At 31.2% G+C, this 14,136-nt stretch overlaps 1 protein-coding gene across 4 annotated transcripts; it reads left to right on the top strand.

Annotated features, from left to right (window-relative positions):
* The first annotated feature begins 1,912 nt into the window (after nt 1-1,912).
* Nucleotides 1,913-9,779, top strand: LOC100813731 (uncharacterized). Of its 4 annotated transcripts, none has more exons than XM_006586915.4 (7): nt 1,913-2,176; nt 2,951-3,004; nt 4,066-4,262; nt 5,341-5,658; nt 6,704-6,853; nt 7,840-8,258; nt 9,075-9,779. In XM_006586915.4, the coding sequence occupies exons 3-7, from the start codon at nt 4,070-4,072 to the stop codon at nt 9,666-9,668; spliced, it is 1,674 nt and encodes a 557-aa protein (XP_006586978.1). In that variant the 5' UTR covers nt 1,913-2,176; nt 2,951-3,004; nt 4,066-4,069; the 3' UTR covers nt 9,669-9,779. The 4 variants fall into 4 exon arrangements, with proteins under 4 accessions (XP_006586978.1, XP_003534882.1, XP_014617432.1 ...); XM_003534834.5 differs by having other exon boundaries at nt 1,914-2,176; nt 5,194-5,658; XM_014761946.3 differs by lacking the exon at nt 1,913-2,176 and adding an exon at nt 2,266-2,370 and having other exon boundaries at nt 5,194-5,658.
* Nucleotides 9,780-14,136: the final 4,357 nt, after the last annotated feature.

Here is a 14,136-nt window from a genome sequence, read left to right as displayed (position 1 = left end):
CCTTCTTGATTTAGGTCTAACCCCTAAAATAATTTTTGTAAGCAGACACCGCTCATGAATTATACACCCATGACTTCACACTCGTGTTTCAAACACATTTAACATATTGCGCTACAATTTAACACTGGTTCCTAACTAGGAACCTACACTTTCTCTTTAACAATGCGCATAAACATTTTCTCAATACAAACATTGGTCGGGTTATTGTATAATTCACAACTTACTATACAATTATTGTCACATCAAGTGTTAAACACACACACACTTATTCACAATCAAATATCATGTCTACAATTTAACATCTCATAATGTCACAATCCACCATCATAGGTTTACATTTATCTTACAAATTAACACGTGTTCAACTTTATACTTATACTCGATATCAACAACAATATTATAAGTAGACACTGCTCATGAATTATACAATACCCACGACCTCACACTCATGTTTCAAACACGTTTAACACATTGTGCTAAAATTTAACATCGGTTCCTAACTAGGAAACCTACATTTTCCCTTTAACACTGGGCATAAACACTTTTCTCAAGGTAAACATTGGTCGGGTTATTGTATAATTTACAGCTCACAACACAAGTATTTTCACATCAAGTGTTAACCAAACACTTATTCACAACTGAATCTCATGTTCACAATTTCACATATTTAATTTATCACTTATACACAATTTCAATCACAATTTTACGATCTCAATATAATTATTTATCATGCTAAATGTTATAAAAAACACAAACAAATCATACAAAAATATTTCTCACAACATTGGGAGTAAAATCCCTCAAATAGTTCACATATTCAAACCGAAAGAATTATAATACAATAAGCATCTCAAAATAAATCTCAATTTGATCCCCTAAGGATTCCTACACATGTTCATTCTAACCCCAATTGCGGTAAACTCATATCTTACCTTTAAGCAGGCTCACGTGTGTATTGTGACAACAATAGTGATATTTCTAACGGTTTCATGAGATTCCTCAAGTTTTTCATCTGACTGTTCTGATAGGGTTCTCAAACGTTAGAGAGAAGGAGAAAGATTGAAGCCTCCATTTTGCACTGTCTTTGTGCGATTTAGTTTCTCTTTCCATGAAAATTATTTCACAAATCCCAACGGTGAAGGTGTGTGGAATTGAATCGCGAACCACATATAAAAATTTCGCGACAATGCAATGGTTAATGAGTCTGGGATCGTAGTTTTACTGAGATAGTTTTGGATTTCTACGGGAAAATAAAAAACTACGATATAAAGGGTATTTCTCTAAGCTCCGACATGTTTTCATAATTCCCAACGGTGAGAATGTTCGGAAATGAGTTCCGAACTTGGTGCCCAAATTTCACGACGATCCAACATTGAATGAGTTCGATATCGTCGCTTTTTCTGAGATATGTTTGGTAGTATGCGGGAAAAAGAGAGAGTTTTGGAATGGGGAGAGGGAAAAACAAAATTGAGAGGAAGAGGAAGCATGTTAGTGTTAAAATTGACCTAACACGTCTCTATTTATAGTTAGATACTTACAACTTATTATTTACTTTATTTATTTATTTTTATTATTTTATAAAAATGAACTCTATTTTATTTCTTATTAAATAAATAAATAAAATACTTTTTTCTCTCAAATTATTATTTTCATTAATAAAATTTTTTTCCTTATTTATTTAATTATAAAACTTTATTATTTTTCTAAAACTTTATTTATTTATAAATAACCATTGAAGAGTCCACTTTCTTTTAGTTTTTTCTCTTACTATATTATATTCTAAGAAGGTGGCTATTGTAAAAGCATGATGACCTATTGGCCCACAGAGAAAGCGCCAAAGCTACGAAGGTGTGGCAATAAAGAAGTAAAGAGTCATCTTCATAATAATAATGCCTGAACATTGTTTTATTTTGAGCATTATCATGTTGCTGATTTATATATTAATGTTTTTCAATTGACTAAAAATAGGAATCTGCTTTTGATTTCATAGTATAATTGAGTTTACACCCCCACCTGCACAGTCCGAAAAAGCCTCCATTACAGATGTATTCCAATTACCAAACGCTTTTTGGGTTTCCACTGTCTGTGGAAAAACTGAAGATTATGAAGATAAACAAAGTGGTGTCACTTCCTTCAGCGGCAGCTCTTAAATCTTTCTGTTCCAAGACCTGTTGAGGTAAATCTAAAATTTCTCTCTCTCTCTTTCTCATTAATCACATTTTTCTTGCTTAATTAGCTCTTCTTTTACAAATTCTTCTTCATTATATATAGGTTTGATAGTTGATAGTATACCACTCTAACTCTCAATCTTGCGTTCCTTTATGTTATCCTTTTTGGTGGAAATAACTCTTCAACAACAACCATTTCAAAGTATATATCTTCATATATAGAGGAGTTTCAAAATCATTCCTTATAAAAAAAAATTGGGTGGGGGGTTCTTTATCATGCTTCTTCTACCTCCCACACCTTCCCCTCTCTCACTTTTTGTTTTCCAAGAGAATCTTCCTTTAAGAATAATTCCATTTGAAGTACAGTGGAATGTTAAATCTATGTCTTTCTCTTAGTGAGAATTCAAACCTTAATTTATTACAAGATGAACTCCTTCTGCTACGCTCACCCCTCTTGGTTCCACCTCCTCTTTTGTATGCAAACTAAACAAATCTATATCTATCTTTTTTCATTCAATCTATCACATTTTAATCTACTATTTTTGTGGCCTTAAAATATATCTTATGCTTCTCTAATTCGTAATAACCTTCACAATTTATCAGACACAGAGTTCCTTTATCTTTCTTCCGATGCGTTTTCTGCACCTGATTCTGCTATTTTCCAATTTAGATCGCCATTTTCTTCCGTTATCTTCCAAAATTAGAATGCTCTTATTTATTTCTTATATATAAAAATGAAAATAATATTATCATATACTGAATAATCCAATTTTGGTTAACAGGAAAGCTAGCTAGCATATTGAAAGATCCTGTGCACAGACTTGAAATACGTTCAGGTATGTATATATGTAGGGAATAACTGAATTCTGATAGGTTCTGTGCGTGGTGTGTATGGCGAAGACTTAGTAATTTGTAAGTCAATGTCCATAATCTTAAAAGCAAAAGATAATGACTCGTATTTTAATATTATAATATTCTCTCGTGTTTGACGAAAGAGGGTGAGGGCTAACTTGCTGCACATACCTAGCTAAATGACACGTTGCAAGTTGATATATATGATGATAGAATAAGACACAGTCATGAGCACACCCTCCTTTGTTATTTTTTAGTACAAACTAATTTCCTGATTGGGTTGAGTAACATTAATATAGATAATAAGATTCTTTTTATTTTACTGTCTAAAATAACTAAGTATAAGACATGAATTTTAAATCATTAATTAAATCAAAATAAACTTACACTGCTACTACTAATTAATCTACGTGATTGGTGATATATAGTCACCTTAATGATCACCCTGACCTGTTCCCTGAAAGTGAAAAGGATGGCCCAACACATCATAGCAACGGCTCTATCTAAGCTCTTTCGTGATTTCAGTTCAAACGTAAGAATCATAGTGCATTGGAACTTTATAATTAATTTGCATGCGTATATATAAAACTAATAAAATCTTATCTAGACTGAAAATATTACTATTACTACTAGTAAAATAAATATTATTAATTAGTGTGTTGGTTTTTGAGTTTGGACTATATAGTGTATGATGTTAAACAAACGAAAGCTACGTGTGGGCCACCATTAAACACCCGAGCCACGATGAATAATTGAATAATGTATTCAAAAGTTAATATTACATCATTTGTAAAAGAAAAGTAATGTTTTTAAAATAAATATAAGTACATAATATGTATGTAAATTAAATAAAAGACTAAGACACCAAATTCTTGTTAGTTTATAATATATCACTTTGTTTTATTTTTTATCATTTTAAAAAAATTAAATAAAAAAAATTGGCCATGTCTTTCTTCCTTTCCAAAACTTGTAGTTATAACCTACAAAACACACCCTAAAAAAACTTGCTTGTGATCAGAGTAAAGATTATATGTTTGTTTTACAGAAATATGGACATGGTAAATAATGCAAACTCAGCAGCAACATCATCACCATCACAAACGCAGGTGGTTGTTCCTATGGCTTCTGCTCAATTTTCAAGCCCTTCCGTTGAATTAACAACATCATCACCACCGGCACATGTGGTTCAGATGGCTTCTCCTCAACCTCGACACCCTTCCCGTCACATACTGGAAAACAAAAGTACTCTCTCTCTCTGTCCTATACTTTTTTATGCATTTTCTAATGTAACACTTGCCACACTATTATTTAGTGATAGTAACATCACTTTATAAAGAAAAATCTTCTGCCCACTAGACACAAATACTACCAAAACCATCTGCCAGCAACCAAATACGATCCTCCAACATTTTATATTTGCAATTTGCAACATTAATTAAAGCATCCGCATATTTTATCAATCATCTGTTTTTCTTGCAAAGCCAGCACTATATCGTAGCACAAGATGGCCATCACTATGTTGATTAGAGACTGTTCTAACTTATATAGCGGTCTCAAATTCAAACATTAGGAATGCAATTGCGATTAAACTTATTAGGAAGACTTTTACCTCTTTAATTGGTAGTCTTGCCCAATTGGGTGATCAAACCCAAAATTAATAACACGTGGTTGATAGTTGATAGAAAGAGAAATTTCATTCAAAGTGATCAGTGGTGTTTTTTTTTTTTTTATAAATATTAGGGTGTTTTTAGTTTACATTTTCATTTTCTGTTTTCATTTTTAAAATATTAGAATTCTAAAAATATGTTTAGTTTAATTTTTTGTTTTCAGTTTTCAAGAAATAAAAACACTGAAAATGTGTTTTTAAAAAATGAGATTTTATTATTTTTAATTTTTGGTTCGTTTGAGAAAATATTTTCACGAAAAATATTTTTAAAAATCCAACCAAATGCATTTTTATTACCATTTTCTATTTTCAATAAAAATGAAAACAGACAACAACTAAACCAAACACTCATTTAGTAATCCGTAAATCTGGTGTGTATTTTGCTTCAATAACTTGGTAACCCAAAAACACCCAAAAGTAATACTAGATGAACTTACAACTATTTTATATGTAAATAAACTTATGCTTTCTTCAGCTGAAGGAAATTTTGCACTTTAATTTCTACAGGGGAATACTTAGAAAAATGTATACCCCTTTATAAGCTAGCATTGAGGGGTGATTGGAATGCAGCCAGACGCATGATAGATGCAGACACTAGTCTATTAAACGCTGCTATAACAAAGGAATGGGGTACACTACTTCATGTTGTGGCAGGAACAGACCAAGTTCACTTTGTGGATCTGCTGGTTAAATTACTGAACCCTGATGACCTAGAACTGAAAAATTTCAACGGAAACACCGCGTTTTGCTATGCTGCTGCATCTGGAAACCTGCAGATTGCTTCTCTGATGATCAAGAAAAATGCAGGCCTACCGAAAATTCGGGGCGGAGAAGGAGCCACTCCTTTTTACATGGCTGCCTTACAAGGAAAAGATGACATGGCTAGGCATCTCTATGACCTGACTACTGGCATTTTAGAAGAAGATGAGTGGACTACACTGTTCTTCCTTTGCATAAAGAATGGATTGTATGGTGAGTGAATTCAATTCCCTCAGTTTTTCCTTCATTCATGAAAATTTACATGGTTACTTGATAAGCATCTACATATATGATTATATCAATTGAGAGGAGTGTTTGTTTTAGACAATGAGAAGAGTATATTTAAATCAAACAATGATACATGAATTTGTTAAGATTAAAATTGAAATGTTTAATTATGACCACTTAAAAAAGTATAGCAGGACTTTATGATCTAATCTTAATTTTTCATGATTTTATCCAAGGGTCAAACCCCACATTCTTGCAATTGTAATTAGAGTTTACTTACATGGTAAAGATTAAAAGAAATATATATATATATATTTAATGTATCCATGTGACCTCTAACTAAATTTAATTTCATCATTTATATATGATAAGATTAATCATATGATTGAGATTTATAATTTTCATTTCTCATCATAGATAAAAAGGATTTCTCACTTTTTTTGGGGTGAATGAAAACTTTATCTCTTCATACACCACCAATTAATTTATATATTGCATGTTTAGGATAAAAAATAAATTCATTAATACATTGAACTTTCTGCAGTAATTCAGTCACAACAAATGAATATGTTCTGCTTTACTGAATTTCGAGGATAGACAAGAACATGAGCCATGAGGATCACATGCTAATTAACGACTCAGGATATGAATCTGTTATGCTAGAAACACTGAATTAAGGAAAGTTAATTTTATGACTTTTTCTCAGAAGCCAATGTGTAGTAATTTCCGTGATCATACAATGAATCAATTAAGGAATATAAAGGACAGCATAATTGAAGCATATGTTAATCTATAAATCTTTTCAATTATATTACTTAAATTGCAGACATTGCACACTATAGATATATATGCCTTTGACTTTTAGATTATCATGTCCCCTGTTATTTGTATGCGTGTGCGTGTCAGATACATCCCTAAGCAATGTGTCACGTTTGTAACTATCAAATGGGAAAAGAAAAATAGAGCACATAAGCTGTCATCAATTACCATGCAACAATTGCATTCCAAGTAATTTTGGAAAATTTTGCAGATATAGCTTTGAAAATGCTACAAGAACACTCAATGCTGGCATTGGAAAGGGATGAGAACAACGATACAGCCTTGCATCTCTTGGCTCGAATGCCAAGTGGCTTTACTGGTCATGGTCAATGGTATCCTCCAAGCCAAATCTTGAACAATAGTAAGGTTTTACAATCACTAAAATAACCAATATTAAAAGTCATTTTTTAGATCGACTTTTAATTCATCTAAAAATTCTGACTTTCTATATTGTTTGCATGAACACCGATCCTACAATTGATTTAAAAAATCATTTTATAATAGCATGTTATTCTTATACTGTTTTTCATACACTCTAGCCACTTATACATATAAACTATTTTAACTAATATTTTAGTATTATAAATATTTATCTTTGTATAATTAAAATTTCTAATAAATAAATATTTTTAATATATAATACTTTATTATAATTAAAATTTATAATAAAAATGTCTCTAATATATAAATTATATTTTAGATTTATAGTTCACAAATTAAATTATAATATAAAATTGTTTTTAACTTGGGCATTTTTTAAGAAAAAAAGTTTGAAATTTAATTTAGAAACGGATAAAAGAATATATATTGAAAAGAATAGATCAGATATTTAAGAAAATTAAGTATGAAAATAAAGATAAAAGAATGATAGTAAACTTGGTCGAAAGAGATTTTTTATTTTTACAAGTGGCCAAAATAGTATATGAAATGCACATGAGAAGAGAGAGAGGCTAATAAAAATAACTAATTAAACATTCTAATCGTGTATTCTAATTTTTACTATATAAGTAGACTTTTCAACATTATCTTCAATTGATCCACAGTTTTGAAGATAATAAAATACAGTGTGCCTTAGTAGTATTTATATTATTGATTGCTTCAACAAGAACATCTACTTTATCAATAGAGCATTTTTAATTGGATTAATAACCTCATGATCTACTATTATTCTTACTTAAAAGTTTTTCACCATAAAGGTTAGGTTTTAAAAAAAAAACTTTCAAGAATTTTACTTTTTTAAGAAAATTATTTTCTAATGTCATTTGAGAAGAAAGAAAAAAGAAATTTGTAAAGTAAAATTCAAAAACTTATTATAACAAAAAATAATAGAAATTCTTATCGTGACAGGCATGAAGCCAACTCCATTCGTTCAACTTGTTGAGTGTCTTTGGAACAAGCTTCTTGAACAAGATTACGATGAAACAGAGATGAGGACTTTCATAAGTGTACCATCACAAATAACATTTGATGCTACACAAGTTGGAAATTTTCAATTTGTAGCTGCACTTATGAGGTCTTACCCTGATTTATTATGGGAAGTGGATGACAAAAACCGAAGCATAATTCACATTGCTGTTATACATCGGCATTCTAGCATCTATAGTCTAATACACGAACTAGGCTCCTTCAAGGATTTCATAGCAACTTTTGAAGACGATGAAGGAAACAACATTTTGCACTATGCTGCTAAGTTGACACCTCCTGATAAACTTGGCTTAATTTCTGGAGCAGCTCTTCAGATGACACATGAATTATTATGGTTCAAGGTATATTTCCCATTACTCACAATAACTGTGGTACTCATATTAACAAAGAGAGTCAATATTAAATACACGTCTATTTAATATTAACAATTAAATTTAAATCTTTTATTTTAATCTAAAATTTATTATTTAATTTTTTTACTTCTCATAATAAAATATTTCTCTCATCTGATATGTCCCATATATATATATATATAAAATAACATGATCTTATATTAATCATATATTGATCTTTCTCTTCATTTCTTTTGATTACAAACTTAAATCAACCTAATTTTGTAATGGCTACTGTTACTTATGCATCAGTTTAAGATGTGGACATCTAGATCTTAATTAAAGATACATTTTTAATATTTTTTTCACATTTGCAACTAATTAAAAATCACTTTATATATGATTTTTTTAGTATTACTATGAAAGTTAATATTATTATTATTACTATATATAGATCAGTATATTCAAATTGAATTCTTGTAGCATTCAAATTAAACTCTTATATATTACTATTAGGGTTAATAATATCTTTAGCTCCTAAAAAATGAGCCAATTTTTATTTTAGCTTCCGACTTATAAAATCATAAATTTCTGTTGCTTTATATTTAAAATTTCCAAACTTTAGTCCCTAATATTATAAGGTTTGGTTCCCTACAGTTTTAGCTTTGAGGACTCATGCTTGGATAAAACTTATGATTTAATTTTAAAAATCGAGAAATAAAAACAAGTATGGCCTATTTTTTAATTAGGGACTAAAATCACCTTTACTCATTTTTTTATGAGCATCATCAACATTATAATTAACATTATACTTTGACATGGCAGGAGGTGAAAGAGTTAATGCTGCTATTAGATGTAGAGAAGAAAAATGCTAAAGGAAAAACTCCACGTGAAATATTTGCTGAGGAGCACAAAGAATTATTGACAAAGGCAGAGTCATGGACAAAGAGCACATCTATTAGCTGCATGCTTGTTTCTACACTCATAACCGCAGGAGTTTTCACTGCAACATTCATGCTACCTGGTGGCATCCATAAAAAAACACAAACTCCCAACTTTTTGCACAAACCAGCATTCCTAGCATTTTCATTATCAGTAGCATTTGCACTGATATCAGCATCAGCATCCATACTAATGTTCCTGTCTATACTAATTTCAAGCTATGCAGAGGAAGAATGTTTCAAGTTGCTCCCTAAAAGGTTACTAATTGGAATGGTGGCACAAATTATCTCCATCACAAACATGATGGTAGCTTTCAGTGCTGCATTTTGCATGTCATATTCCCATGGTTCAAAGTGGGTTCAAATTTTCATATTTGTCATTTCAATTGTGCCCTTATTCTTGTTGTTTCCACTTTGTTGGTTTGATATTATCCGCTCATCTTACTTTTGCATGCCTCTATTTCGGAGGAGAAAGTAAGCACTTAACTAACTAGAGACGGATATTCTAGACTCTTCCCTATTATTATATATTTGTATGTAGTTGTATGCTGGATAAACTCTTCCCTAAATATATTTTTAGTATAAAATACAGATATCTTTTACTAGAGACGGATAGGATCACTAAGATTCAAACTTGAAACTACTTATAAAATAATCTTTCGCTAGTTGATCCAAATGTTCGGTGACATTCTTCCTCCAAATAATGATTAAATAAGTTACTGAATTTAAATAATTTTTGTGTTGAATCATAAAATTTATACTGAATTTCATTTCTAACATGATTTATAATAAAAATATTCAAACATAAATTACATCACTTCAAAATTATTTTTAATTAAATCAATTTTATAATATTAATTTTATCAACATTCATCACGCACTAATCCTCTAAAAAAATAAGTGTATTTGGTTTGTTGGCCGGAAAAATTGAGACTATTCAACCGAGAAATATGTGAGAGAAAGCCTTAAAATAAACTTACATTGATACGATGGCTGTGAAATGGCAAACGAAACAAATTCTAATATTCAATTCAAATATGTCCATTTCTGTTTTCAAAAGCTAGTGCATATTGTTTCATCAGTGGTCTATTAATTGATAACCATGTTTATTTGATGATGCAACCTTTTAAATCAAGCCCCTGTCGTCTTAATTACAATTTATGGAGACAGAGTTTTATTTGTGAATGATGATTAATTATTCCACACTCGATCTACAGCGTGTTTAACTCTTTACGTGGCATTCATTCATTGGTTACAGCATATTCAACTCCATTCCTGGTTTAGTTTCATCGTTGCAAATCAATGAATCATGTACTGGTTAGGGGTTACAGCTTCAAGGAATAAAAATGGGAATAGCACAATTTTCATATATGCACTTATTTTTTTAATTATTTAAAGGTTTCAATATATTTTTAATTCTTAATATATATCTAAATTTTGTATTATATTCTTGATAAAAAAAAATCACATTTGCTTCCTGGTATTTAAAAATTTTTATTTTAGATATCAAGTTAAGTGATGACATGTCCATTAAATATTTGATAATGTGATTTGTGGAAGTTTAAAAAAATTTCGTATTTGTTTCAAAATCAAATTTAAATTGAGAATCATCTTCTGAGTCATCAAGGAGTCTTTCACCTCCCTTATTTGACATTCATATTCCAACAAAGATCTCAAATTATTTTTTTAAAAAAAACAAATCTCAAATCAATTTAAAAAAATCTCACAAACATTATCATTCTTCCCAATATCTCAGATTTCATTTCTTCAAACCTTGAAATGCAACGCAAACGCACAATCGTGGAGAGGGATGACGGCACTCTAGTTCTAGTGCATGGCTAGCAAACGCAGAGTGTGTGTGTGTGCATGAAGAGCAATTTCAATTTTGAGGTCGAGGAACTTTGGCTCATGGGGATAATGTACGCCTTCATTCCGCCACCACCATCGATGACGAGAGCCATTGTAGCGTCTCTGGTGGCTAACTTCGATGTTTCTCCACTAGAATCATATATTACTACAAAATATGAAAATCAGTGTTAACAAACACATGGTAACATTTTTGTAAATAAGCACAGAAAACAGAAATTGAGAATGAAAACAATTCTAAGCTGTTCTCATTTTTTGTTTGTTTTTAAAAGCAATAATAAAAAAGTAGAAGTTTTGGAAACAGATTTTAAAAAAACTTACCTAACAAGTTTGTTTATTTTTATTTCCTTCTATGTGTTGCACCCAAATGTCTCTCACCTCTCTTTGTAGCCAAACCTTTATGTTTCTCTTTGTGTCATTGTCGTCACCTCGCGTCGATGTCGGTGCCATTGTGTTCATCATCGTCATTCTCATGTCCATCAGTGTCGTCTTTGAGTTTGGTCATTCCAGTGCCTTTAAGTTTCAGCCAATTTATCGTCATTGTCATGGACTAATATATCAAAAATTATATCAAAATTAAGTATTTTTAGTTTTTGGTGAAAAACTAAAATTGTATTGTTTTTGTTATAAAAAAAGGCTAAAAACAAAACATTTTTTATAAAAAAAATTAAAATAAAAATTTCATATTTTTAAGAACAAAAAGCATGTTTAAATAAAAAAAATATATTAAAAAGGATTCCTACTTTAAGATATTTAAATAACAAAAAATATGAAAGACCCCACCTTTTAGAAAAACTTAAGAGAATATTCTGTTTGAGCAAGTTTATACTTTATATTTAGCATAAATAAACAAATATATCATGTAGACTTGGGTACTGATTAAAAACTACTTGCAGAAAGCCTCTATATTTGACCACTTCCTAAAGCAACAAAGATTATTTTTTTAAAAGGCAAAAGAAATTTATTATGACATGCCGAACTTGGCACAAGCAATCTAATTGTACCCTGAATAGCCGTCCAACATAGGGGGTTTTAACACATAAATAAGATAATATCATTTAATATTATCTTATAATGTGTAGATAATTTTATTTTTATGCTAACTATGATAATATAATGTTATATATATATATATATAGCACATGCACGACGTAATAGTCTAAAACAAAAATAAATTGAAAAGGTAGTCGGAGAAAAAGAATAATAATAATGTACGCATGCCTGCGCTTAGCGCGCAGAAATCCTCCAATGAAGTCCAAAGGCACGCTTAGTGCAAAAGCTCGTGTTAAGCACAAAGTCAACGTGAAAATTAAGTTACCTGGAGCCTATATAAGGATGACAAAGTAAAAGGAAAAGACACACCGAGTCTTAAATCTCTCTAGTGAAGAAATCCAAAGTATGAGCTTCTTCCTTAGGGGAAACCCTTTTTCTTAATCATTACCCTTTTCTTGCTATTCGTCATCCAGTCCCTTCTTCTATTAGCCTATGAAGTGTAAAATCTCTCATGACTATGAGAGGCTAAAACCCCCTATGATGGGAGCCTAGCAGCCAATGTCCTTGTAATGTAACTGCACTTCTTATTTATTAAATGCAATTTCAATTTCTATTGTCTATTTTCTGCTTTTTTAACTTTATTGTGTGGTTTGACCATCCATGCATTAGTTTTTAGGGGTTATACATTGGAAAATGGTCATTTCTAAAGAACTGGGAAAAGGCATCTCAACAATTTATTGCTAGGGGTATAGTGACTTTATTGTGTCTCTGCATACATCTTCATACTTAATGTAATTTACTATTAATTCAATCTTTTCAAAGAGATTTGAGAGAGAGAATAGATAAATTAGGCTCTTCAATGTGAGGGATTAGGGTTTAGTGTCTTAGTAAATGTGAATGAAAATTGGGAAAACAATTAGTAGAGAAAAACATTAATATTGCATCAAGGGTAGTTAGGCATGCTAGACCCCGACATAATTGCATTCTGAAGTCATCTTTGCACTAATATTTTTTATTTTATTACTCTTGTCTATTTTAATCAATTTCTTCCCTTCTTCTTATCTCCATTACATTTCTCATCTTTTACTTGCAAATTGGGTATAAATCAATTCAAGTACAAACAAAATTCATGCAAACTTGACACTTGTACTTTCATTTTAATATTTACTATTTGTGATAAAATTAGTACACTTTCCAACCAGTTAACAACCGCCTTGCACTCTTTCTTGGGATTCTTCTAAGTGTTGGCCACAAAACTTCATGGGGATCTTTCAGCCAGTTGCTTAACTAGTTGACCCATTTATACCTCCAAATTCTTGATGACTGACTTCGTCCTCTTGTGATTTGAAAAAGAAACCTACATAAATTGAGCCAAAGTATTTTCTAGCTTGATAGTCCTCTCATAGAGATTAACCCTTGATTGGGAGGTCAGATAGATGGACCACTTGATCTTTTTTGAAGTTATCCCAAGGATGGGATCTCCAGCCTTGGCCTTGAGATAAATTTCCCCCCTGATTGTATCCTATAAGTCCTCCTTGATGGAACCCTTGATAGTTTGGATTGGCCATATAGCTTCCTTCTTTAGATGCATCATCTTGAGTCATGCAGATTCTTGACTCAAGGGCCCTGCCACAAATGTTGCATCCCCCAACTTGCATGGTTAAAGAAGGAGGAGGTTGCACTGCATACAACTGTTGAGGAAACTTGTTCAAGGTCTCCGTAAGGGTCTCAATTTGCTTGGCTAAGATCTTGTTTTGAGCTAGTAATGTGTCATGAGATGTGAGCTCAAGAAGACTCTTCTTTGTGGGTGTATAAGCTCAATCACAAAGGATGACATGGTCACTGACTGCCATATTTTCAATCAACTCCATAACTTCATCAGGAGTCTTCAATTTAATTTTTCCACCAGCGGATGTATCAAGAAGTTGCTTGGAATAGGGTCGCAAGCCATCAATGAATATATTTAACTAAACAGGTAGGTTGAACCCATGAGTAAGAGTCTTCCAAAGAAAACCGTAGAAGTGGTCAAGAGCTTCACTTAATGATTTATCATGGAATTGATGGAATGATGGTTCCATCTCTCCTTG

This window comes from Glycine max, chromosome 9 (genome assembly GCF_000004515.6).
Source record: "Glycine max cultivar Williams 82 chromosome 9, Glycine_max_v4.0, whole genome shotgun sequence".
Taxonomy (NCBI): Eukaryota; Viridiplantae; Streptophyta; class Magnoliopsida; order Fabales; family Fabaceae; genus Glycine; species Glycine max.
Note: the sequence above shows the minus strand (reverse complement) of the source record. Positions and strands in the feature narration are given on the sequence as shown.